We start from the raw sequence: 25,898 nt of genomic DNA, 5'->3' as shown, positions 1-25,898 counted from the left end.
GCAGCCCCGCCCTGTCGCCGGTTGTCTCCTTTGTCTCTCCTGCCTACCCTGTACATGTGCGGGAGCGGCATCCTCTCGGTTAAAGACACCCACGTCCTTACCCCCCATCTACACATGGATTCACTAGTGCTCTGCAAAAATCCCAAAGCAAAGGCTGTGTAACCATGGAACTCGGTTCACATCCGTGGCCCATACGACTTGGATACGGGAATGCCAGCGAGCATCGCCGATGAAAATCGAGATCTCTCCACCGTCAAAGTCGGTCCTTGTAGGGATCCTCGCGACGTCAACGCTCAGCTGCAGCCCGCAACCACGCAGACGTGTTTGATCGCTCTTCTTGAGGAAATCCCTTCATTCTGCAAACTCATGTTGTGACTACACCCACAAAGATATGACAAAAGACGCCAAAGAAGGAACCGTGGCCGAACAGAGGCTTCTGCGCTTCTCTCACGCCGGACAGAGTTTCCTGCATGTTCGCTGTCTTGCGAGGTTGTCCGCCCTTACCTCTTTTTCGTCCCCCCCTCACCGCCTCCTCCGTTCCCCGCCCTTGTCCTTCTCATCTTCGGTTTTTACTTCCGTTCGTCTTCCGTTCGTTGTCTCACTCTTCTTCTTTTCTTCCTTTCTCGCTGCTTCCAGTGTTTCGGCTCTGGGGACTGGGGGCTTCCTCTTCGTGATTCACAGGCTGATCTGAACCCGACGCGCAGCCGGACTGAAGACATGGGCTTCATCCTTCCCTGCAGCTTGTTTTCCCGGGGTGTCCCTCCCCACGTCTTTTCTCTTTCCTTGTGTTTCCTCGCTTTCTGCGCGTCTCGGCTCCAGCCTACAGAAGGCCTTCTGTATGGCCAGCCCGCCGCTCGGCCCGTGGCCGCCTGGTGGAGCCTTTGGCGGTCGCGCCCACAGGAGACACCTGGCCCTGTTTCTCGCCCGGGGCTTCATCGCCGCTTCCCACAAGACCCCGCAGGGCCGAAGATCGTTGGCTTAGTCCCTCCGCATCGCCGCAGTCGCTTGCCTTCGCGATGCTCGAATTCATCGACAAATCTCCCCACGGGGGGGACAGGTCGAGATGCGACGGCCGCAGAGGCAAGTAGAGAGACGACGCATGGAGCCGAAAGACAAAGGAACGAAAGACACTTCCGTGTTCAGAGTTCCTCTGCCTCCGAGACGGCATTCAGTGAAGCGCAAACCGGAAAGAGTGCGGAGAGACGTGTCTCCTTGTCTCCACATCTCGCGGCAATTTTGCCTCGGGACGAAGAAAAACAGGCAAGGAAACAGTCGTGGCTCAAATATGTGCCCCTCTGGCCGCCGTGGAAGGCACGCTACACCAAGTAAGAGGCGAGATGAGACTCGTCGCCAGTCGGGGTGCGGTTTGCTGATCAACTGCTATCATACGCTTGTCTCTTTGTCCTCGTTCGCGTGTACCTCTCTCCCCGCCTCCGCGTTGACGTCTTCCTGCTCTTGTCTCTTCTTCTGCGTCGTTCCTTCCCGTTCTCTACCCGCTTCCCGTGCTCCGTCTGCCACCCTGTTTCTCTCTTCGGCGTCCGGCTGTGTCTCTTTCCGTCCTTGTGGCTTTCTGCCTTTTTCTTTGCCGATTCCGTGCTCTGTCTCTCGGTGCGTTTCAAAGGGATTCCAGTCTCTGAGCGCCCGCTTCGCTCCGGCGCTCTTGAACGCACCGGGACTCTCTGCAGGTCTGTGGAAATCCTGCGCAAATCGTGCTTGTCTTCTTTTCACGCCTTTTTCATGATTTTCAAGATGAACGTTTTCTCTGCATCCCAATATCAATTTCAACGCCTTTCCGTCTCAATTCTGCTGTCAGTCGCTCTCTGGAAGAGAAGCTGGTCTGCGTCCCCGTGTACGTCGTAGTGAATCGCTTCGGCGCGCCTTTCCTCTCGCCGCCCTCTCCGGCTCTCCTCGCGGAACTGCAAAGGCAGAAGCGAGAAGGCAGAGAGTTCTCTCTGCCCCACCAAGTTGCTGTCGCTTTCCTCGACGGCGAAGACGCAACCGCCTACCTCCACGAACTGGTTCAGAGCAACCGTACGTCGCTCACAAAAAGACGCGTTGGCGACTCGAGATCGCCCGTGTGCACCTGGATGCGCCGAGCCACAATCTCCAGAAGTTGTCAACTCTATGGGAGACAGGAAGAGACAAGCGTCCTCTGACAGATTTGCTGGTGCACAAATCGACCTGCAGTTACAGGCGACAGCATACATTTGCGTCTCTTTCTGCAGATCGAAGCATTCTTACTCACTATATACATGCGTGAAGAGTGGCGTGGCGGAACGTCTGTGCATGCATCTGCTTTGTGTGTGCATCCCTCGGCGTCGGGGAGTGCACGGAAACTTCTGATGTCCAGAGCGAGAGCGAAAAACCCTCGCCGCGTGTGTCTTTTGCGTTCAAGTCCCGCGAGGCGCGTAGTCTCCTCTGCTAACGGACATGTGTCTCTATATCAACCTTGTTCTTTCTGATCCACTGCGAGTCAGCTGGCGGCCCGCAGGTCGACGCGCGGCTCTACTGCCTTCCTCTCTCGACAATTTGGGAGCAGCAGCGCCGTGTTCTGCTTGATTCTCGCGGAACCTCTCAAAGCGAGGACGCGAGGGAGGAGAGCCGGTTCTCCCTACAGCGCCTTTTCTTCGACAGTGGAGAAGAAGAGGAAGAGAAGGCGAGAGAAAGAGAAGAAGCAGGCAAACAAGGCGCCCAGCCCCAGCTGCTCTGGCAAATCGCGCCCTCGGCGAAACAGGTACAAAGAGAAGCTGGCAAGCGAGCATTCTTCCAGCAGGGCTGCCTCAGAAGAACCCGGAACACAGGCGTCTGCGCGATCTTAGGCGCAGTACATATATACGCACGCACATGTGTATTCGTGCATATACATAGATACAAGAGTTGCCACGGAATGCGGCTTTGTATCTACATATACGTGTGTAAGGAGTATCCAACGGAATGCGGTTTTGTGCCTGCATATATGGGTACATATATTTGTATATGCATACAGATATATAAGATCCGTATGTGCTGCGTGTAAATTGTACCCGGAGCGCGGCAGAGTTTCTTGGACGTCCCTGCCCGACTCTTTTTCCTTCATTTGTGCTTTGTATTCGAGGGGTGTTTGCAAAACACTGCCAAGTCATACAACGGTCTGTTTCTACGCGTCTGTTTCGTCTTTCTTCCTCTGGCTTTCTCTCGCTGTCTGCTCAGGTCCAGAACGCCCGGCGCCATTCGCGTCTCAGCGGATTCAGGGAGGAGGCGGAGATCCCTCTCTTCTACGTAGATGACCTCGTTGTGGAGAGAGACGGCGATTCAGTTCTGCCTCTCTTCTTCTCTCTCGAAGATCTTCAGAAGGCGTGGGACGACCAGCGAGAGAAGGAAGAATTGGAGGAAAGAGAGAGGGAAAGACAGCAGAGGCCGCGCGTGGGACCCGGGGAAGACGACGTCAAACACAAAGAGGAGAGGGAAAGAGAGAAAAGGAGACAGCGACTGCGTCAAAAGCCTCCTGTCAAGGTCATGAACCTTTTGAAGTTGCTTCTCGTCCAGGCAGTACAGGTAACCTCGAAACAAAAATTCGGAAAACGTGTGTTTCAAAAGACCCATCTGCGTGTGTGTGTGCTCAACGAGAGCGACGAGAGAACTCATGGGCTTCCACGGATCTTCATGCGTCGAAAGCGAAAAAACCATGGCCCGTGAGGTCTGCGTCTGTGTGTCGTCTCCCATCGGCGTCTATTTCCGTTCTCGCCTGGCGACTACTCATTGTTCACGTGGCTCTTTTCCTGCGTGATGAGGGTGCTGGCCCAAGTGCGTCGTGTTCTGTTGCGGATGTGTGTGCATGCCTCCTGGTTTCCTACAAATCTCCCCGGCTGTTCTTCGGAAAGCGCTGGCTCTTCAACTTCTCTCAATATGCACGTGCCCCACGCTCCACGTTCCTCTTCCCGGACACACATCCCGTGTCCCTGTTGGCCTTTCTGGAAACTGCTGGCCCGCAGCGATTTCTGCTTGATGGAAGCTCTGTCATGTGGCGTCAACGAGGGAAGGCTCTCCTCTCGGACATCAGCTTGCTGACTTACCGCGTCAGTTCGCTTCGCCACGACACTCGAGTGTATGTGGTGCTCCATCGTGTTTGCCTTGTCATTTCTTGAAATGTGTTGTGTTTGCTTTTGCTCGTTCAGCCCAACGGCGACAAGGTTGCAGCCGGCCGCTGGGGCTTCGTTCCCAGTTCGGCGTCTCTGGCGTTCCTTGAGAAAGAGAAGTCGCGCGGCGTCGCGCCTGCGCGCCTGCTTTTCAGCCCCGATGACGCTGGGCAAGACTGAGAGGGTGACAGGCGTCGCAGCCTCCGCAAGCACGAGCCCCCAGAGGACACCTGAGTGGTGCCGCGAAGACCGACAGGAATGGAAAGAGGGCGGTAGGCGAGAAAAGGCGAAGAACTGGACAGAACAGAGGCGCCCGAGGCGGCGGGAGGCAAGGCGGTGCATCGAAGTTTGCAGTGAATTCAGAAGCGCATGCAAGTGGATGAAAAACAACGGTGGCAGAAAAGGGGAGGAGAGATAGGAAGAGGCAGGAGACTGACAGAGAGGGGGACGGGAAGCGCACACCGGAGGACGAGAAACGGGAACAAGCAAGACGACAAAAAGGGAGGCAGCAGGTCCATGGCGAGAAGAGAGTCCCAGAGAAGAGGGGGGAGAGACGAAAGGACAGATCGGCCGGAGACGAGTGCAGATTCGACGCCACGCGACGCGACGGGGACAGAAAGAAGAGGGGACACAGTGAAGAGAATCAAGGAGTGGAAGAACAAAGGAGACTACGAAAGTGCAAGGACTCGAGGACGGAAGCAACAGCACAGGAAACCATCAGATAACGGGACAGGTACAGGGAAACACAAGGGGGCCTTTTCTCTCGCATTTCGGTTACCGTGTTTTTCTGCTTTTTCTTCTGTGTTGGCTGAGTTTATCTTATTTCTCCTCCGTTTTGCCGCCGGCACCCTCCCTCTTGCTTCGCTCCGTTTCGAGTGGAGCTTGAACCTGAGATCCCATCTGAGACTTTTTCCCGTACAGTATTTCAAGCATCTAGCTCGCCTGCACAGCGAAACCTTCTTTCCAGGGGTCCAGAGAGGCAAGGTCGCCTGGGTGCTCCGTTCTTTCATAAGCGACAGGAATCTGGAGGCTGTTGACTTCGTCTCCTCGTTCCACGCCTTCCCTTCGGCTTCCCGCTCGCACCCGCTCTCGCCTACACGCCCCTGTGGAAGTAGACTTTTTGAACGGTCCCGCCAGAGCGCTTCTTCAGGTCTTGCTGCAACTCGAGCTCCAAATCTTTCACGTCCATTTCGCTGTACTCGGGGAACATGCCGACGGCGAGAGGGAGGCCCACGAAGAGGCAGCCGAAAATGACTGAGAGTTCCATGCCAACCTGAACGAATCACAGAGTTCCACGTTGTTGCGGTTGAAACACAAGCGAGTGGCTGTTTTTCCAGCGAAGCGCTCGGCTTCTCGATGCGGTTTTTCATCTTCCAGCGGTTTTCTTCCTCTCTCTCTTTGGACAGGTCGCCTCCCCCACCTTCCTGCAGGCTCACGCCTTCCGCCTGTGTCCCTTTCTGTCTTCGCCGTATGCTCCGGTGCTCTTTCGCAGTGTCTCACCCTAACGAACGCGTTCGTGCGCGTGATGGGAAGGAGCGCGTTGAAGACACTCATCACGGGGTACGGGAGAAGGAGCGCAGGGACCGGCAGGACTGAAGACGCAAAGGCGCACATGAACCAGACGTCTGTTTCCCATCTCCCACTGGCAAGTTGCAGAAATGATGGCAGCAGCAGACCACATCGTTCGTTTTGAGCGCGAGAATCGAAGACGCGCGTTCTGGGGAACAACAGAGGGCGAACCCCTCCGAAGAAAAACGCTTCTCGAACGAGGAGTGGGGGGGAGGGGGGGACACGTCGCGCCGTGGATACGCTGCAGGGAGAGTCGATGAAGTGTGGAAAAAAGAGAACCAGTCGGCGAGACCTCTCCGGCCGTCCTGTTCTCGAGAAAGAGGCGACCCCACAGAAACAAGGGAGGGACTTCCCGAGTCGTCGAGCTCCAGGCGCTTACCCACGCGCGAAACGCCTGTTTGCACGACTGCCTGAGTCGCGGCTTTCTTCGAGATGCCCACTTGCGTCTTATCAGCATCGTAGACGGGGATTCCCTGCCTCACAGCAAACATGAGCGAGGGCAACCGCTATCGGACTCCACGCCGTACAAAGACAGGCGAGAGCAAAAAAGGGGACAGAAATCGCGATGCTGCGCAGATACAACTGTAACCAGCATCCTTGTCTTGATTTCACCACCTTCAACACGTCTGGTCTCACCAAAAAAATGGACGACTGTGTGCGTCGGTTTCCTCTACTCCTCAACGTCACAAACAAATACATATATATGCATGCATCAGTATCTGAATACATACAACTAAGCACATACGCATGCCGGTGTAGCTGTAGTAGGTATCAAACAGTGGGGAGCCATTCGGCACAGCCCGTCCCTCGTTCTCTAACCTTTTGGATTTCTTGTCCTCTCACTAAAGCCGTGTTCCCGAAATTCGCGGCGGCGACTGCCGTGTATGGCACAACAGCCTGCAACAGCTTGCGCGCGACGCCCTGGCTCTTGGACCTCGCCAGCATGCCATTCATGCTGACGGCGAGGCCGACGGAGAGGCAGACGGCAGCTCTGGAGACGAGCAGACGAGAGGCGCAAACTGTCGGAAAGAAGGCGCGGGACGTACACCACGCAGTGCGGGAAGAAAAATGGAGAACGAAGACGACGGGAAACCACACGAAGAAACGCGCAGGAGTTGACTGCTTGGGCGTCGAACAGAGAGGCAGTAGGCGCAGCGTCAGACACACAGATACGCCCAGGGACAAATGACGTGACGAATGCATACACTCAATGCACGCTGTACCATCGTACCGGGAGGGATAATCTCTGAGACAGGTTGATTTAAAAGCTGGAGAGTATTTTCCACGAGTTGGACGACTGGTGTATTTACGGCAGCTCCCAAACAACCGGATCGTGTTGCGCATGCACTCATACAGATAAACATGCAGGCACACAGATACCCGTACATTTCCTTACATCTTGCGACCACAATCAACACAGTCGATATCTACTAGACGACGGACGTGGAGACCACCCACGCCGGCATGTTGGAATACTTTTACGGAACACTACAGGAGACCGTCGTGCCTTGTCGCGGGTTTCATGGACTTGAGCAGCGCTGGCAGAGAGATCTTGACTCGGCGCACGACAGACACTGGAAAGGCTGATGTGTGTGGAAAATGTGGAGACCCTGAGAGGAACACGCGAGACACCTACATGTAGCCTTTTATAATGTCTTTTCTGTCTTGAGCAGCATCCGCAGATGAAGATCGGTTTCCATTTGCCCAGTTGAAGCAAGCGTTGTACGTTTGGTTAACCCACTGCCAGAAAACACTGTTCGCGAACGTCGGCCGTCCCAAAAGCATGCCTGAACAAACAAAGCAATCCGTTCAGATATAACGGTCCTCAGAACATCAGGAAGCGTCGTGCGAAGCAAGTCAAATCACCTAACTCCCTCTAATCCTTACACGTATGTACACGAGTCGATGGGTAGATAGATAGATCTGCAGATAGATCTGCAGGATAACCCTTTCACGATGTGAGATCTGTGGACGCAGCCGATAGCGTTCTTCGTGTCGTTATCGGTGTTCGAGCCGTTGTCGCGGAGGGGCGGGCCACCATCCCATTGTGTGGAAAATGGACCAAATCTTGGGTTCGTGAAGACGAGTGCTCAATTGCTTTCATCTGCTTTTGTCTCGCGCCTCTCTCCATTCCGGCTGCATGTGTCCTCATTCACTTGTGAGAACAAGTTGCAGGCACGTGCGTAGGACCGGCCAGAGATTGTCTTCGGACACACTACACCACCATCGGTCTCTCTCAAGAGTAGCGGGGCCACACATAGACGGTTGTGAGACAATAGGTTGACGGGGATTGCTCAAAACGTTCACATAGTACACAACGGCAAGACGCCTCGGAATCCAGATAGACAGACCACACTTTGCCAGTACAGCCTATTCTCTGGAGGATGGTCGAGTTATAGACCGCATGCGAGCAACAGAAGAAGGTCCACAGATATGCGACACGAGCAGAGGTTCGCCTACCCGGGTTTTGCCGGAGAATCTGGGGAAAAGTGTATGTATTTACCTCCTCCAATGGGAATGTTGACGGGGCAGAAGGCAGCAAGACGGAAGAGCGGATGAATGACTGAGCCGTCACTGGCATTGATGGTGCTTTGCGCAACTAGATAGACTTCCTGAAGCTTCTTCTCGTCGATGCCTCGCTCTCGGAGTTCTTTCCATTTTCCGTGCTGAGCCAGATTGACGATTTTTGCGCTCTCTCGCGCTTCTGTTTCTCTCACAAACATGAATCGCGGGTTGATTCTCTGCTGGAAATCAAAGACCCGCCCCCAGTACGTGCTGGTGTCATGCTTCGCCAAGCGCATTGGAGCGTTCATGTCCCTCCCCGGCGCCTCAGCTGGAAACGAGCCTGCACGCGCCATCTTCGTATCGCAGGAGGAAGATGTCGCTTTTTCCGCAATGAGGGCGAGAGGCAGATAGACGCGCGACACCGACCGCTTAGCCTGGCGTTGCCGAAGCAGAGGCTCTCAAAAGAGAGGCACGACGCCACGATCGAGCTTCGTCGATCTTTTCGCCTAATAGAGACAAGATATGAGAGTCATGGACCAGTGACACGGGAAAGGACACTTTCACGGGGAATTCTTTGTCAAAAAACCTGCAGCGTCAGCGACTCGTACACGCACTCTGAAACCAACTTGAAAAGTTCCTGGTTTGCAGGCGTCGATCACTCTTATGAGGGAGGACCAGAGTGTTCTTGTCGGATTTGAATAAGCGAAACGGAAAGAACTAGCAGTTTTTCACAACGTATTCGTTGGACGCTGAACCGGGTTGGGCCTCTCTCCGCGAGGCGGCGCCGTTCTGGTCTTGGAACCGCAAGGTCGTTATGTGGTTCAACAACCTCTACATACACTTCGGAACCACGGAAATCAAAATCGATCGAGTGAAGGCATGTTTGAATAATCTCGCGGCGGCGACGCTGATTACAAAGCCTGCAGCGGATATTCCGGCGAACGCGGCGCTATCACAGCCAGAACGGAGAGTCACCGCACATTTGCATCATCCCCATCTACGTGCGCCCATCGAGACACTCACCCAGCTGTTTTTTGCTGCGCCACAGATTGCAGAACAAACAATGCTGAGAACCGAGGGCTTCTGACAGACAGAAAGAAGCCGGACAGTCAGCTGGAACAGCGTTTTTACGTACTGCAAGCTGCGTGTCGACGTGCCATTCTCGGCATAGCGGCCGTCGACGCAGCAACTGCGTGAGCGGGCTCAAAAACAGACAGCCCCGCGAAGTCGGATGGACGACAACTGGACGAGGTCTGGGGGTTCAAGACCTCCAAACGGACACGCGCTTGGCGTCAGTTGCTACGTTCTTCACCTCCGAAGCAGTTTCTGGCATTGCTACGTTGAGTACAACCACCTTTTATGCATGTTACCCTTTCGGGGCTGTAACAAGCGGAGAGGGCAACGAAACGACCAGAGAAGCGCTGGGATGGTCAGCCGCAAGCACACGAGTCAAAAATGGCAAACTCTATTGCTGATTCTGTAACTCCCTCGTCCTGAACGTTTCGCAGCGCAGGTGTATAATTACACCGGTCGAACTTTCTCTTTCCTCGGCGCCAGGCTTTCCCGTGTGTGTACCGAGCCTGAACTGACACGAGAGTTATATCTAGGATCGTACGTCGAGGGAAAAATACGCACCGTGGAAAAATGGTCATGAGGAAATTCACCACAAGCACCTCGGTACACAGTCAGTGCTACGTTCACGGGGTCTCAGCCTTACAATGAGAAGGAACATCGGTGGCGAGCAGCACTGAAAGCACAGGTTCCATACTTTGGCGCAGGTGCGAGACCAGTCGGAAGGGTTTGTTTTATAGGTTCCCGATTTCTTGAGACAAATTTCTTTTTTCGAATGTTTTCTCCTATGCTATTTTGGCTTGCTGTTCCTGCATCCAAAATAGGGACGGTAGGCGCTCTCCAAACTTGCGAGGCACCTAGCGTTGGTGTAAACGCTTGCACGTGGTTGTATATTTCACTAAACAGACGGTGAGAACCCGTGTGTTACTGGTACTTAGAAAATCGAAGGTTACTCCTAGGAGAAGCTGTGCGAGCTGTTCCCGGGAGGACGTCGTTGTCAAAGGTTCTACTTCTATATCCGCACAAATAGTGATAAAACCGCTACAACTGGAGTACCACGTAGAGCGAATGCCGTCTCTTGAGTTGTACTTTCATGCGCGTGCTACTCTGCTTCTTTTTTTGTCGGGTAAACCGCGGCGCAGCTAAGCAGTTAATTTCTTTCGTGACAAATCATGAGCATCATTGTTTAACTGCCCTTCTGGTTCCTCTCTTATTCGATCCACGCGAGCCAACCGTGACTGCGCGCGAGTTTCAAACTTTGACTGCTTGATGCGAGAACCTACAACGGACAGGTCTGTTCTGCTGATATGTAACTCAACGTAGCCACAGCTCTTTGCACATTATGCCTCTGACGTGTTCCTCACATTGAGCCTGAAAAGAAGAAATAGTTGCTGTAGGGTGAAAATGGACTCCCTTGTCGACTGGCGACTCAACGTATACGAGGATGCTTAAATGCAGTAAGCACATGGACCCATCTCTTGGCGGAAGAAAGTGTTCGTTTCTGCGGTGTGATAAAGGAAAACGTGAACCGCCTTGCCGTCACTTACTACCGCGTTGCTCGTTGCTGGTCTAAAGCGTTTCCCTTGAGCCTCCGGAAACCCGGAGGACACTCCTTGTCAGCTGTCTTGGCAGATATTGGTCTGCAAGACACAGTTCCTTGAAAGCATATGCTTGCACTGTTTCCAAACCAAGAGACAGACACTGGACTAGACAGCAGCATTTGGATTTCTTTGCTCGAATGATCCTCTCATTTCCACATTCGTGTCAGTCCCGAGCCCGCGCAGCTTGTAAGCTCGCGCTCTGCGTTTCCCTGTGGCGCGCATGCGCTTAAAATACACAACTATGACGTGTGCCGTGGATGTTCGCCTGAAATTTCGCATTGCAGTTGAGTCTGCACTTCTTTGCTTCCTCTCCAAGGAATCTTTTAGGTGTTTCCCAGTTTTCAATGCGTGTTGCTCGATAGGCGTCTCCGAGCGACGCAGAGTTTTTGCGTACATTTTGCATGCATCTGTTACTCTGTCCATCCGCATCTCTGTCGCTTGTCGGTGGCCGCGAGAACCCCCTCTCGGAAGCCTGTAATTTCCCTTTCCTTGCCTTCAAGAAACCCACTGTTTTCCTGTTCCTGGCTGCATTAAGCTCGCGTCACAACTCTCCTAGCTGGTCTCAGATCTCCGGAGTTGGCCGCTCACGGTGTCTCCGAGTTTCTCTCCTGTCCCGTTCCAGTTGCGGCGCGGCCGCAGTCCGCGCTGTGAGAAAACGTCCAGAGAAGAAAACCCTCTCGGCCCCTCCCCTTCCAACCTCCACTCCCTTCCAGGCGCACGCGCCTGCCTGCTGTTTCCTTTCTCCATGCGTCTTCCCTCCCTTATTTTCCGACCGTTCCTCCACCGGTGTATCTGTGCTGGCTGAAAAATGTCGCTACCCCTGAGCGAGGACAAACCGTACAGACAGGCCTCGAACTCGTGCAAGCGCCTGTACGAGGAAATGATCGCATGCTACCAGGTACGCTTCGGTTCCACTTTAGTCGGTTGTGTGTGCCTTTGCCTCTGTTTTCGTGGACCCCAGGCTCTTCAAAGCCGTCTCACCTCTCGTGTCTCCGCGTCCCGCGGCTGCTGTCTCTTCCCCTCTTCTCTCGACTTAAAGGCGCTTTTCACTGCGGTACTCACGGGTGCACACACGCGAGGGCGAGCGGGCCTTGAATTTCGTGAACCAGCGGTGCCGGCTTTTCTCTCAGGAGCCTTTTGCTGCGACACCGACAAACCTCGGTTCCTCGCTGGAGACAGTGTCTTTCGGTCTTCGTCCCCAATCCTATCCCTCTTCCCCTTATTGTCTTCTCCGCATCCGGCTTTTTCTCTGTTCTGTTGCCGATATCTATGCGCTTCAGAAATCGCCCTGCATGCAAAGCGGCGAGTTCACCTTCGAGCAGTGTCGCCACAGTGAAGATCCTCGGCAAGTGACGGCTCACTGCATCACGCTGCGCAAGGCGTACGGACAGTGTCGCCGCAACTTGCTGAACCCTCAACTGAGAATGCGGGGGAACATGGTTGGCTCTTGAGAAGGAAGGAAGCATCTGGACCAGCGTCACGGACGCGTCGATGTGACATTCGAAAAAGACGTTTGAAGCATGTGTTTTTGCAGGGAAACGATGCGTGTGTCCCCAAGCATGAGTCAGAAGATGCTCGACACGTTAGTGAGAAACTTTTCAATGCATGCGTTCCGCCACGCGAGCAACTGGTCAAAACTGGCTGATGATGCGGCGCTTCAGCGCGTGTGATGAGAAAAAAGATCCTTCCGGACCCCAGGGGGCTGCGCGTTTCGCCCTCTCTTACTCAAAATGAGATTACATATCTGTATACATATATATATATATATATATATATATATATGTATGGTTCACGTGCTGAGAAGACCGGTTCCCGCACGATGGCGTTTTGCCGATGGAGCCAGGCGGAGGACGAAAGACGCGCGCTCCTCACCTGTGCCGCTGACCCATGAGGCACGGGGGTCGCTTTCTGCACGTTTTTCAGCTCAGGAACCCGAAAACAGGTTTCTGTTTAGGATTCGTGTCCAGCGCTTCTCAGTGCATCCGTCGATCGCATTTCTTCACGAAAGCCGCACGTTCCGTGTTTCGCCGTAGGTAATTCTGTGAAATTTCACAGCCGCTATCTTTCACCTGCGTTCGCCGTCGCCGAGTCACCTCCGGCTGTACGTGCACCTCGCTCCCCTTCCCACAGCGCGTGTGAGCAGAAGTTTCCCGCACACTGAAGACGCCATCCGATAGAGACTCTAGGTTCTGCTTTCCGTCTTTTCCGTTGTGCGAGATCTGAGCCTGTTTTCCAGGGCGGGGACTACGCTCCCGACAAATGCAAGCGGAAGAGCTCTGCGAGGCGTTTCACCGCGTGACTTCGTCACTTCTCTAGGTTGCATGCGGAGGAAGACACCGTGTATCTGCATCTCCACGCCGCACGCAACGGGCGCTTGACTGTTGTTTGACAGGATAAAACACCAGACTTCTTGTTCTTCCTACCGGGATGCCGTTAACCAATCACGGACAAATCGATATGCATGTATTAAAGTATTCACATTGCTGGTCACATTGCTGGTAATCTACAAATGTGTCCAAGTGTGGGTATGCATGCGAATACACGCAATCCTTCTGGGGCACGCGTTTTGACTAGAGCCCCCGCACAAATGCAGGGCCGCGGCGCTCTGTTTATCGCCTTCCTCGATCCGTCGCGCAACTGCCTTCTCATGCCGCAACGGGTTGGCCCGCTGCAACTGTACGTCCACCTAAAACCCAGAGCCTACACACCCATTTGCGTTTCCCCCGGGCGTCTCGCGCGCCTTCAGAATCCCGCGCCACAGCCGACAGGTCGAGCCCTCTCCTTGGACGGCAGACTCGAGGAAGCAAATTCCTGGGGAAAAGGAAAGACTTATTCGGGACTCCGGGCGTGCGACGGAGAAACACAAAAAAACGTCCATCCTCCGAGAAGGGACGACCAGAGAGGCGCGACGCGTGTGTACGCGGGAGAAAACAGAAGGGGTCGGGATGAGGTTGTTCGCCCTCTGCTTCGCTGTCCGGAGCGACCGCGTGAAAAACGGGCGAGCTCCGCTGTCTCGTCTCCACCGCACTGGCCAGCCTAGAGGAATTGCTGCAAGTCTGTGGCGATGTTGACCAACATGGGGTCGTCGAAGAACTTGGCGATGGACACGTCCTCGCTCAAACCCTGAAAAGAACGAAAAGAAGACACGCGACGAAAGGCTTCCGCGCCCACAGGTCGTTTCCAACTTCCCTTTCGAAGGCCTCCCCCGTCCTGAACAGACCAAACACTCTGCACTTGTCTGAGCCGCTTCCTCTCACGCGGCCTCTCTCCCACAACTCCTGTCCGTCTCCGTTTTTATCCCCGTCGCTGTGTCTCCACCTGTGTGTGTGTGTGTGTGTCTCCGCCCGCCCCTCTCTCGGGCTCCTCCTTCTCGTGAGCTGTCCCTCTGTCTTTCCCAGTCTCTCCCTTTCCATTCTCTCCGTTCACGCACGTTCTCTGTACCTCTCTTTCGATCTTGTTCTTCCTCTCCCTTTCCTCCTCGTTCTTCCTCTCCCTTTCCTCCTCGTTCTTCCTCTCCCTTCCCTCCTCGTTCTTGCTCTTCGCTCTCGCCTCCGCCGTCGCTCTTTCTCCACCCCTCCTCTTGCAGCGTCCTCCCGCCCTCTTCTCACCTTTCTCCGTCGCGTCTTGAGCAAGAATTCTCGCGCCAAATGCGGCGCCGGCGCGGGCTCCAGCGGGCGCAGCAGAATCGCCTTGTCGAGCGGGTCTCCGGGGACGATCGCCCAGTGGTCAAACATGGACAGGCAGAACGCCTGTCCGCACGTGTGAGTTCTTCAAAGACAACACAGACACGACAAAAATCGACACCACACACAACGCCAAACTGGGTCCGACGGAAGCGCGTCTTGTGTGCGCCGTGCCCACCCTTGCTCTCGTGACTGCCTGGAAAAATGGGAAGACACCGAGAACCGTGTGAGCTAAAAATAACTCACACCTACACGCACTCTCATCCCCATGTGCACACATGCGCCTCTCTCTCTCTCTCTCTATATATATATATATACATAGAGAGAGATATATATGCACGTGCACTGGTGTTTGTGCATGCAGAGTAACGGATGAGCGCGTTACCGTAGATCCGTTTCGAAGCCGAAAGACTCGATCGCTGGCAGGTAGGCGTGGACGATGTAAAGAGGCGTGCCGGGCTTGGGCATGTCGCGGCTGACGTTTCCGCGTCGTCTGAAAGAGAGCACAGAGAGTCCGAGAAAGCGCAAAGAGACGAATTTAATAAGCATCCAAAAGAAAGATCGCACGTTTCGGGGCATGCCCACGACCCAAGCCACTTCACCTCAAGCAAAGACAAAAGCTCAAACATACTGTCTCCACACAGACACACACACGTGACGATTGCGACAGTGAAACCCTCAGCTTTCCCCTCCGCAAAAAACGCGACCTGTGACAAAATCTCTACGCGTATACAAACCGATATATATATGGGAATACACATATACACATGTATACAAAAAGAAATATATATATATATATATATATGTAGGAATAGATAATGTGCAGATGCACGCGTGTATGCATGCATGCATAGAGATGTACATGCGAGTGAACGTGTTTTTTAGGGAGGAGGAAACCAGATACCTACAACTCGACATGCCAGCGCAACACAAGCGACACACATATGTATATTCATTTTGCCGTTTGAAGGCAGCCTGCCTCACCTGGCGAGGACCGTGTAAATGGCGGAGACGCAGTCCGCAGGACACTGGATCTCTGTGAAGAAGACGGGCTCCATGAGACGCGGGGTGGCGAGCAACAATGCGGAGTACGCCACACGCCTGAACAGAACCAAAAGACGTCTCTACCTTGTCTTGAACGATTGTCTGAGAACCTCCCTGTTCAGGGAACGAGACTCTTCGAATCGGGTGCCCGGCCGCATCTCCCCCTTCCAGTTGCAGGTTCGCTCCGTCTCCTCTGTTTCTCCCGCCGTCTTTTGAATGCGGTTAACAGGCTGCCGGATCCTCCTCCGCCGATTGGACACCGTCAACAGCACCGGGTTTTTTTCGAATTTTTCCTGTCACAGCGCCTTTTTCGTCTCTATACCTCGTCTCTTTCTTGCCTCTTTCTTGCTACCTCTTTCTTGCCTCTCGCTCGCCTCTCCTGTCTTGGCTGTGTGTTTCCACCGTGCATGTACTCTTTTCTTTTTTCGTGTGTGTCGCTTACCGCGCAGTCGGGATGACTTGGCCTCCGCCGCGTTGGAGCGGGTCTGCAGCGATGGACGCGTCGAGGATCTTGAACTTGACGTTTCGGATGTTTTCTTCAATCAGCGGGCCTTCGCGAGTCGCCCACTGGAAGCCCTGGACAATGCTCTCGCGCACGTTGCCCAGCAACGTCTTGTCGACTTCGCTCGGGAGAGTGTCGTCCACGAGGACGTTCGGGCCGCGCGCGTCCGGGCCAAAGGCCCAGATCGACCGCGCCGCGAGCACGTCCCAGCCATACTTGGTCGTGAAGTGCTCGCCGAGGACGCTGAGAAAAAACGAAAAAAGAGAGAAAGCAAGAGAGAGATCGGGCGAAGAGAGAGAGAAAACAAAGTGGGAGAGAAAGAGAGAAAGAGAAAGAGTGAGATAAGGAGAGAGGAAGCGAGAGGGAGAGAAGGAGAGAGAAAGAGGGAGAGAGAAAGAGAGAGAGAGAGACAGGACTTCCCGGGCATCCCAGCCAAGGGCTCTCTTGTCGTCGCCTCCCCTGTGAGAGAGGCGGCGTTGGAAGGATACCACAGCTGTGAGGACGGAACAACGACAGGACGTTTTTCTGGAGACCAAGGAGACATCACCGGAAGGGCGCGAAAACGCTCGAAACATGGGGGGGAACAGCGGGGGACAGGGACGACGAGTAAAGTGTCAGAGGGGACAGTGGAAAGCGTGGATCGGGCGAAAAAAACGGCGCGACACGCATGCAGAAAAGCACGCGCCCCACTGCCTTTGTGTTTTCCATACCGCGTCTCCCATTTGTCAGACACAAGGCCCTTCTCAATGTCCTCGCCGATTTGTTTGTCGAGAGGCTCAGCGAGCATGTAGATTTTGTTTTTCTTGTTGGGCGTCTCCGCGAAGCACTTGAGGGCGGACGTTTCGACGACTGTTTCGCAGAACTGGACGACGGGGTCTGCAACTTTCAACTCCAAGTCGCCGTACAGCTTGCGCAAGTCGTGGAGGACGCAGTCAAGGTAAATCTCGCCAGTGCCGAGAATCACGTGCTCACCACTTTCCTCGACACGCGTGCGGGAGATCGGATACGATTTGTCAATGCGTCGAAGCGCCTGGAAAAAAAGGGCGAAGCCGAGAAACAAGAGGAAAGCCGCAAACGCGCCCCCACCATCAATACAGATGGCGAGAAGACAGAGAGGGGACCGGAAACACGAACTCGATCCGCGGCCAGAGGAAGAAGACGAAATGCAGGAGGCAGGGAAGAGGGTGTGCGGGAGGAAAGAGAAAAGAAAAGACACAGAGAGGTGATACAACGAAGGGAGACGGCGAAGGGGCGAGAGGGGACACACGATCGGGGGAACGGCACGAAAAAACCTGCGGAATGGAACTTGCATGCGTGCGGTGGGCCGCAGTGTGACGGGGGGGAACCGCGAGAAATCCTTCAGAAATTCAGTTGCTCAACTCTCCTTCTCCCCCCCCCCCCTCCCCTGTTCTTTTTCTAGCCCTCTCTCTCTCTTCTCCGTCAACGTTCGTCGTTCTCCCTCTTCCACCGAAAAAAAATATGCTCTCGAGTTCCTCTTCCTTCCCTCCACTGGTTCCCTCTCTCGTTTTTCGGTCGCGCGGTCTTGCCACCGCGCAGACGCCGCTCCCTGCCGTGTCCCCGCGTCTCCCCAGTCCCCGGGTCGTCGCGCGAGGAGATGCAGAGACAGACGAAGTTCTTCACCCGACAGTCATCATGTGATGTGCCGACACTACGGAACCTCGGATAGAGGCGCACCCCGTTGCGGAAAGCATAGATGGGCCGTTGAAGACGGCTGTTTGCAGAATACATATACAGTCTGGGAGACTCCTACACGAAAGCCTGTATACCGCCCCAGGACTCTATGAAGACATCTGCGAGCGCTGGAGTTTGTTTTCGTATCATGCGGCTCTCGTGAACGTGCTGTACATGTTCTCGGCAACCTCTGTCCCGTTTTCTCGCCTACCTCGAGCATTTTCGGCAGCTCGGAAGGCTGCAGAGGCTCGCAGGCGACCTTGATGACAGGGACGGAGTTGAAGAGCAGAGGCGAGAAGATTTCGACTTCTTCCGAATGGTCCACGTTCGTGATTGTCGACGTCTTTAGCACCGAAATGTCGACGCCGCCAATCAAGACCCAGTTCCCCGCGGGCACGTGACTGACTTCGACGCGGTACCGACCCTCCAGCACCCACAAGTGCGAAATGTCGCGGATCACCATGTCTTCGTCGTCGTCAAGACTAAACGCCTCGCCCAAGACCTGAAGAAAAAAACACACAACGCGGCCGTGAAAGAGCACAGAAACGACAACACCAACAGAGAGACGAGACAAGCACAAACACAACAGAGAGCCAAGACGAGGAGAAACACAACAGAGGCAAGACGCGGAGCAACACCAGCTTCTGTTTCTGTTAAGTCTTTCTCACTTTCACGCGTTGTCCTTTGTAGACTGTTCCGGACATGACCCGTCCAAGAACGTCAAAGGAGTGGAAGTTGTTCGGTCTGTGGTAGTTTTTCGTCGAGTAAATCATCAGGACGTCGCTCTCGCTGTCGAGCGCCTTCATGTCTTCTGCCACGCGGCCCTCCTGCAGAGACAGCAGAAAGGCGGGGCGTGTGACCCGTGGGAAGGATACACCCGAAACCAGAGACTGCATGCTGCCTGAAGAACCCCCGGAACGCCTGCTCACCAACGGCAGAGCCGGAGGCGGCAGAACGGCGGTCGAGCCCTTGCGAGAGATCGAAAAAGTGAATGGAGGAGCAACTCTTTTTGGATGCTCAGACGCACACACTCCTTGGGGGAGTGTAGCTACACTCCTCAGTTCGAGCGGAACTCGCGTGTATCGGGAAAACGGAGGCGAGACGGGACGAACGGCTCTGTGCTTCGGGCCTCAGACGGACCCAGCGGGAAGGGTGCGGCTGAGAAAAAAGAGACTTAAATTGTCCTCACTTAGTAGGAAAGAAGAGGCGGTTACCTGGTTGCCTGTGTAGAGCTGCTTCGTTTTCTTCGGAGCGTTCGTCTTTGGATCCTGCACTGCCTCAACCACCGTGTCCACGAGGGCACTGCAAGGCACCAGACGAGGCAAACGGTGGAGACGGGGGAAACGAAATTCAGAGACGAAAGAACGTTTCAGAATCTACCTCGATTTCAATTTTTCATCAAGGTTCCAAACCACAAACGCACACGCGTGTGCACAGAGAAAGACTCACGATAGAACGAGAGCGAATGTATAAGTATACGTGTATGCACATGTGCTCACCTATAAGCAGAGATCTACACATGCAGATGAATGTAGGTAAAAGTGCGTATGTGCATTCGCCTGTCATGTGCAAAAACGGGGCCTTGAAGAGTCTCTCCAGTGCCGAGTTTGTCGAGCACGACTCTCGGTGCATGAGAATACGAAGACACATCCACAACTAATCTGTAGAGGTCGATCAGGACATGCTGCTCTGTGTCTGAGTTGGATTTGCCAGGGTTCACAGAAATAGGAGTCCATCGAGGCGTGCCCGCATCTGCGCAGCTGGTCAGCTTTGTTTGGCGAGCCCCGGTCGGGGGGGGGGGGGGAGGGGGGGGGCCGGCACCCCCGCGCTCAGCGTCACTGAAAGAGCACCAGAACGAGCCGTCCGATGCGGGAGACCGAGAAGCACGCGACAGTAGGGAAGAAAAGAAGACGAGAAGCGGAAGAAGGGACGGCGGGGAAGGAGATCGCCCATAGGAAAAGAGCGTACCTGGCATCACCGAAGAATTGCGACAACACCTTCTTCAGGAGCGTCCGACTGTCCAGCTTGTAGTCGTCTTTCTTGAGGTAAATCCCGAGCTGTGAACGCAGAGATTCAGGAAAAAAATTTCGTGGAAAACAGCGGAAACAGCGAAACGTGGGATACAACACACACGCCGGTGTTTCACTGCCTTCAGCCCTGTCGCAACACCGAAAGGGAAGGTGAGGGCGATCTGAGACCCGCCAGCAACCAGAAAAGAACAATGTTGCCTTCAGAGTTGACCAACCGCATCCGTCCAGCTGCGTGAACGCTTCTCTTCCTTTTTTTCAGATGTGGCCAAAAAGCGCACGCAGATGTGCGTCTCTATATACACACACTCACGTCCCACATCTATAGGCAGTCCAGTGTAACGAAGGTATATATACATATATGTGTTTGTATATATGTGTAAACGTACGTCTGTATAAACTGTGTTTTTATTACAAGCAGACATCCGGAAGGATCTATTCACCTACCCGTCCACAAATGCACATATACACAGTTTTATAAATAAATAAATGAAATAAATAAATAAATATACACACACACGTGCATTATATGGAGTTTTCATGCATGATATGTGCAAGCATCTGTGCACAGCATCCGCGGACCCACACGTCATGAACGGCAGTGCGGGAGCAGAAGGCCGGAAACACACATCGTCGCTTACTTCCTCCAGCGTAGGCTGAAGCGTCGGTTGTTCCTCCGCGACAACGTGGGCGACGAGCTTGTAGAGCGGCTCCACAATGAACTCCACGAAGGTTCGCGGCGCGTCCTGTGAGAACAGCAAAACGCGGGAAACTGAGCTACGAAGTGACCCGTCGCCGCCAGGGCCGAACACGCACAAGAATCCCAGACAGGAGAGACAGGAAAGGAGACAGAAGGCAGAAAAGGAGAGAAAGAGAGACGCATGCACGGCGAGGGAAGAACAAGGGAGACACAGTGAACGCACGACGAAGCGAGCAGAGAGAGACAGTCCGCAGCTTTTCCCACTCGCGCGCGCGCGAGGGCTTCGCGGGATAGGAACCGGTGTATCTCGAACATGCCAAGAGCCGCACCGCTGACAGCTCGCGGCTACGACAGAGAGCGATTGGAACCAGAGACACCCGTCTTGAACGACAGCGAGTTTTTCACTGCACAGGAATGTCAACGTGTTCGAGATTCTTCGAAACCGTGTGCAGCTTGCTCGGCCCTTCTCTCATCCTCAACAAGCGCATACACACCACGTCTCCTGCGTACAGATACGAGTCTACACTGGCACTAAAATATGTATATAAACATATACGTACGCAAATACGTGCACATGTATACCAGCACATACATATGTAGATAGATAGAGTATATACAAATGTATACAGGCACTTCATAATCTATACATATACATATGTATATATATGTATATGAGTATAGATTTAGATATGTTTATAAATGCATATATGCATGTGTATCGGTATTAGAATTGGAGTTGTGTGAGAGCGGGGCGTTTTTGAGTTCCTTACCGAGAACGGAGGTTTGTCGACGACTTTTCTGGTTTCGGGATGAATCCAGAGATCACCCCAGAGGGCCTGTTCAAAAACTTCGACGGAGGGGAAGGGGGTCCGCAGAGCTTCGACGCTCGCGGGTTCTCCGGGCATTCTCGGTCCGTGTGCCTTTTTGTCGGGGCGGTAGCTGTCGATGTGCAACTTGGCGAAGGAGCGCGTCGAGAAGACCAGGCCAAACTGCCCCATGGCGAACAACACGTTGTTGTTCAAGGGAGAAATGACAATCGGCTCGCGGCCGCGGACTTCGCACACTTGCTCCAAAATGCTGTTCACCTGGGCAACAGAAAAAACAGAGAACAGCGGGTGATCGGAAGGTGGCGAGAGAGAAATCGGCGTATATGGGGGCACGGAAAAGGGGGAGGCGCAGAGAAGGCAACGGAAAGAGGAGGGAAAACAAAGGGGAAAGCAGAAGAAGAAGCATATGGAACTGCGGGCGATGGACACTACGCTCGAGCGGGGAAAAGTGCGTCACACAGGGAGGCAGGGAAATACAAACGAACGTCCAGAGACGTGCATGCACCGGCAGACGTGAACGAACAGAGAGAAGACACCGTCAGAGATAGGGAACGTTTTGAATGAAAGGAATTGACAGAGATGCAAAGATACACCTGGCCAGGCGGAGCAAGAAAGTCCGGCTGAAAGATCAAAGGAGGAACTGAGATATGCTGCGAGTGTGTTGAGTGCGTGTGGTGTGTGTGAAGACGGAATTCGTAAAACTCTCCTCTTTTCTCCTCAAATTCCCATGGCCTCTTCCTGTTCCCCTCCTCGCGTCCACCTTCCACTCTGAAGTCCCCGTTGTCCGTTCCTTTCACACCTCTTCTCCCTCGTTTGCCAGTCCACCTTCTCTTTGTCCTCTATGCCTTGTCTCCCTCCGCTTCAACCCCCTCCTTCGCATCTTCCTCGTGTTTAGGGCACGGACTCTTACCCCCCCTCCCGCCCCCCTTCTCGGACTCCCCGCTCGTTCTTCTTCCTCGCCCCTGGCCTTCGCTTCGGTCTCCGTTTCTACCTCTTCGAGAGTGTGGCGAATTTTGTGGTAGGCGTCTGCCGGCGGGAGTCTCAGCTCGAGGATAAGCCGGTCTAGTTTGTTGATGACGACGACGATGTTGAGTTGCTCCTCGACGGCGTGCCGCAGCAAGCGGTCGGTGTTGCTCATGACCCCCTCGAGCGCGTCGATGACAATGATCGCGCCGTCGCACAAGCGCATCGCCGCTGAGCACTCGTCGTTGAAGTTCACGTGGCCAGGCGTGTCGAAGATGTTGAAGAGGTAGTTCTTGTATCTGCTGCTCTGGAGAACGAGCGACATGGGCGAGGCCTTGATCGACAGCGCCCGTTGCTGCTCGTCCTTCCGCGAGTCTGTGTACCTTTTCGCCATCCGAGCAGGCGCCGACCGGCGGCTGTTGTGGGGCGGACGATGCGTCTCCTCGACGAGCATGTCGAGAAAGGTCGTTTTTCCCGAGTGCAGGTGGCCCAGGAGGCAAACGCTGCGGATGCTCTCCGGCTGGAACATGAGCGACGCGAGGTAGTCGAAGGAGAAAGAAGTGACGGGGAGTTGTTTTTCGAGGAGATCAAAGTCCGCCGTCGACACGGGCGCGATGATGGGCTGCGTGATGGGCTGCGTGTCTTCTTCCTGCACGACGGTGTCGGCTTCGGGGTACACTTCTGCGTGGTCAGGGTAGTACTTCTTCAGCTCGTGGGGAACCACAGCTGCAGAAGGCGGCTCTTCTTCTTCGCCCATCGACACGAGGCCGCGCACGGCGACGCTGTGGTCTGTGTCCTCCTCCCCGACAACCGGAAGGGGACGGTCAACCTCCTCCTCTTCGCCTTCGCTCTCTTCATCTTCGCCGAGTTCGGGCCCAATGTAGTTGCCGAACTCATCGTACAAATTCGCGCCGTCCATTGTGACGCAGACGTGGACGGGGAAACGGGCACAGCCAGAGGAAGATCGGCAAGCAGTCAGCGAGACGAGCGGCAGAAGCGACTGAGAGACGAGACACGCGCAACGGGCTGCAGCGGCGCAGCGGCGTGGCTGAACGGGAAAGGGGAAAGCCGCACGACAGAGAGAGAGAGATACGGCGGAGGGGTCTTGACAACAAAAGGCGAGAGACCGCGCGGGAAAGAAGGGACTGGGAACAGAAGACTCGAAACAGGCAGTACGAACAAACAGGTTGAATGAAACGACCTGAGGTGCCGAACAAGAGACGAGACTCGAGCGATGAGGAGCGCGACGGAAGGCCGCCTCGCGTACAGTGTGCTCAAGCGAGGGTTTACAGAAAGTCCGACCGTCTTTACGTACAGATATTCAAAAGACGATGTAGGTAGACGTGCCTATTCCAAGGGGAAGGCTTTGTGGAGTTCTGCATACAGCGGCAGGGGCCTCGGCACGAGGCAGAGGAAATACGGCGCGCGGGCCAGGAAACGGAGAGAATGGGGACTCGAGACCACGAGAGGCGCGGGAAGAGCAGAAGACGGGAAAAAAAAACCGCTTGTTAGCAGCTCGGAACGAACGGGAAAATGAAGACAGAAAGGCATGCCCCACAGGAAAAACGTCGACACACGCGCCTTTCAGCGATCCATTTCAACAGAAACAAAACGACGGTGAAAAGGTTCGGTATCCAGACTGAAAGAACGACATTATTCGGGGGACTTTGAAAAGCAATTTGCGAGTTCGACGAGAACTCGTGCCACGCCGCGGAAGGACGAGAGCAACGTTTACTTCAGTCGACGATCCCTCGCGTTCCGCCCTCGTTTACGGAAAACGTTCTGCGCCGGAGAGCATCGCCGAAAGAGGAGCTCTTTGCTTTTCGACTGTTTTCGACACGGGGCTTCAATTCCTGCGAAAAGCGTCGAGATCAAGAGATGGAACAGACAGGGAAAAGACGGAGAGAAAACACGTCGGCCTCCGAGCTCTTTTCACCAACGGCACGCCTCCCGCATGCAACCCCTTTTTTTCGCTGCATGTGTGCGGCGGGAAAGCAGACAAGAAACGGTCACCATTCGACTGTGTCCTGCATCTTTTCACCATCCCTGTCCGCCGCAAGACGCCTCATTGTACAGACTCGACGGCACGAACGTTTTGGTTCGTAAGAATCGACGGCATGGCTGGGGCCGGTTTCGTGAGGACGCGCCGCTCACAGACACACGCTGGGAGCAACAGATCCAGGCGGCCACATTTGTCCTTACTCGCTGACGCGCGAGAACGTCGCCTCGAAGGACTTCCCCGTCTCCTTTTCGGGTTTTGTGTGGCCAGAAAGCCTGCAAAAAGAAAGAAAGGAACGTCGACACCGTTCGTGAATGTATCGGAGCACTTTGCTCTGCAGACTGCCCTCGATGTCTCGGTGACGGTATCCGCTGCACAGGAAAAACACCTGAATTCATTGTCGAGAACAGTGAGAGGAGAACGGAGGAAGGAACCCGTTTAAGGGATGTCTGAGGTTTTTCTGACGCAAACGAGGGTGTCCTGGTTCTCAAGGCAACCAGAGGTCTGTGACGGAGTTGTGTGCGTGAAGACGAGTACGCACCAAGCTAGAAGCAGAGAAGCACGAGAGTAGCGATAGCATAGGAAGGAGAAACAGCTAATTTGTGGACTGAGGGAGTGGAGTTGAATTTCGAAACGGTTCCCAATACACAGGACTGTGGAGCTTCCATGTGTAGCTACAGCCGAGCGTAGACCATGTCCTTCGGAACTGCCTGGCACAGGCGGACGCCGTTTATCACGAGAAATGATCTTCCAGCTCCCAAGCATTCGTCGAAATCCCACTACGGAATAGGTTGCTGAAACGTGTATTTCAGTCGCGATCACCAAGCAGAAACACAAACGCCGCGTGAATGCATTTCCCACTTGAATGGCGGCGCACGGTGCCCCCAAACCGGGGACCAGTCGGCGTAGCACAAATAAGAACATCAAGAACGCCTACGATCGCTGGTTCGCTTCGGAAAGAAAAGCGGAGACGGGTTTTTTTGACAGAAATAAGAACTAGCTAGACTGAAACACCGAGAGACTGTGCATCGCAGGAGAAATGGTGCATGTATTCGAACAGAAAAGAGGAGAGGCCAGGATCGGCAGCACGCTGAGACAGCGGAAAAGAGGGGAAAATGGGCCGAGTTACCTGTATAGCCATTCGCGACGGTCTCCAGTCCTGAATGCAGCAGTGGCTGCGGGCGAGGAACACCTTTCCGGTATTGAAAGCCATTGCGGGTGATGTGCACCGGTCCCCTGACGGACGGCTGCGGTTTCTACCGTTCGGTTTGTTGTTCGATGGCCTGACTACTTTGAACAGCTATGGGTGAAATACTACTGGAGCAACGGCAAACATCAGTTGTTCGCAGACCAACGGGAAAACCGTTCGGACGCACACGGTGTCAAAAGCTCTGCGACAAGGAAGCTTCATATGCATTGAGTGGGTCACGTTAAGTATTTGAGACGTCTGAAGTGTCTGTTTCTGTGTTAGTCTCAATACTGGAGCTGCTCTCCTGCTGCACAGAGGGCATCTAACTTCCAGACTACGGCTTCGCATGAAATCAATGCTGATTAAGTCGGGAACAGGCCATCAAAGTTATAAGGGACTGCTGTGTCATTT

The 25,898-nt window shown here is 54.3% G+C and overlaps 4 protein-coding genes across 4 annotated transcripts; 2 read left to right on the top strand and 2 right to left on the bottom strand.

Annotated features, from left to right (window-relative positions):
* Window positions 1-210: 210 nt before the first annotated feature.
* Window positions 211-4,295, top strand: NCLIV_014390 (hypothetical protein; the record flags this gene model as incomplete). Its single annotated transcript, XM_003881629.1, has 6 exons — window positions 211-258; window positions 820-1,325; window positions 1,814-2,031; window positions 2,478-2,734; window positions 3,190-3,534; window positions 4,155-4,295. The coding sequence occupies 6 exons, from the start codon at window positions 211-213 to the stop codon at window positions 4,293-4,295; spliced, it is 1,515 nt and encodes a 504-aa protein (XP_003881678.1).
* Window positions 4,296-5,208: 913 nt separating this feature from the next.
* NCLIV_014380 (putative tricarboxylate carrier) lies at window positions 5,209-8,542 on the bottom strand (the record flags this gene model as incomplete). Its single annotated transcript, XM_003881628.1, has 6 exons — window positions 5,209-5,388; window positions 5,616-5,707; window positions 6,064-6,157; window positions 6,504-6,675; window positions 7,321-7,471; window positions 8,188-8,542. The coding sequence occupies 6 exons, from the start codon at window positions 8,540-8,542 to the stop codon at window positions 5,209-5,211; spliced, it is 1,044 nt and encodes a 347-aa protein (XP_003881677.1).
* Window positions 8,543-11,669: 3,127 nt separating this feature from the next.
* On the top strand, window positions 11,670-12,312 carry NCLIV_014370 (conserved hypothetical protein; the record flags this gene model as incomplete). The annotated part of the gene is made up of 2 exons (XM_003881627.1): window positions 11,670-11,759; window positions 12,142-12,312. The coding sequence occupies 2 exons, from the start codon at window positions 11,670-11,672 to the stop codon at window positions 12,310-12,312; spliced, it is 261 nt and encodes an 86-aa protein (XP_003881676.1).
* A 1,585-nt stretch (window positions 12,313-13,897) lies between these two features.
* Window positions 13,898-23,218, bottom strand: NCLIV_014360 (hypothetical protein; the record flags this gene model as incomplete). The annotated part of the gene is made up of 13 exons (XM_003881626.1): window positions 13,898-13,984; window positions 14,470-14,629; window positions 14,930-15,037; window positions 15,529-15,645; window positions 16,031-16,333; window positions 16,801-17,120; window positions 17,994-18,284; window positions 18,451-18,609; window positions 18,997-19,084; window positions 19,751-19,839; window positions 20,451-20,555; window positions 21,280-21,594; window positions 22,247-23,218. The coding sequence occupies 13 exons, from the start codon at window positions 23,216-23,218 to the stop codon at window positions 13,898-13,900; spliced, it is 3,114 nt and encodes a 1,037-aa protein (XP_003881675.1).
* Between the last annotated feature and the right edge of the window lie 2,680 nt (window positions 23,219-25,898).

This window comes from Neospora caninum, chromosome V (genome assembly GCF_000208865.1).
Source record: "Neospora caninum Liverpool complete genome, chromosome V".
Taxonomy (NCBI): Eukaryota; Apicomplexa; class Conoidasida; order Eucoccidiorida; family Sarcocystidae; genus Neospora; species Neospora caninum.
Note: the sequence above shows the minus strand (reverse complement) of the source record. Positions and strands in the feature narration are given on the sequence as shown.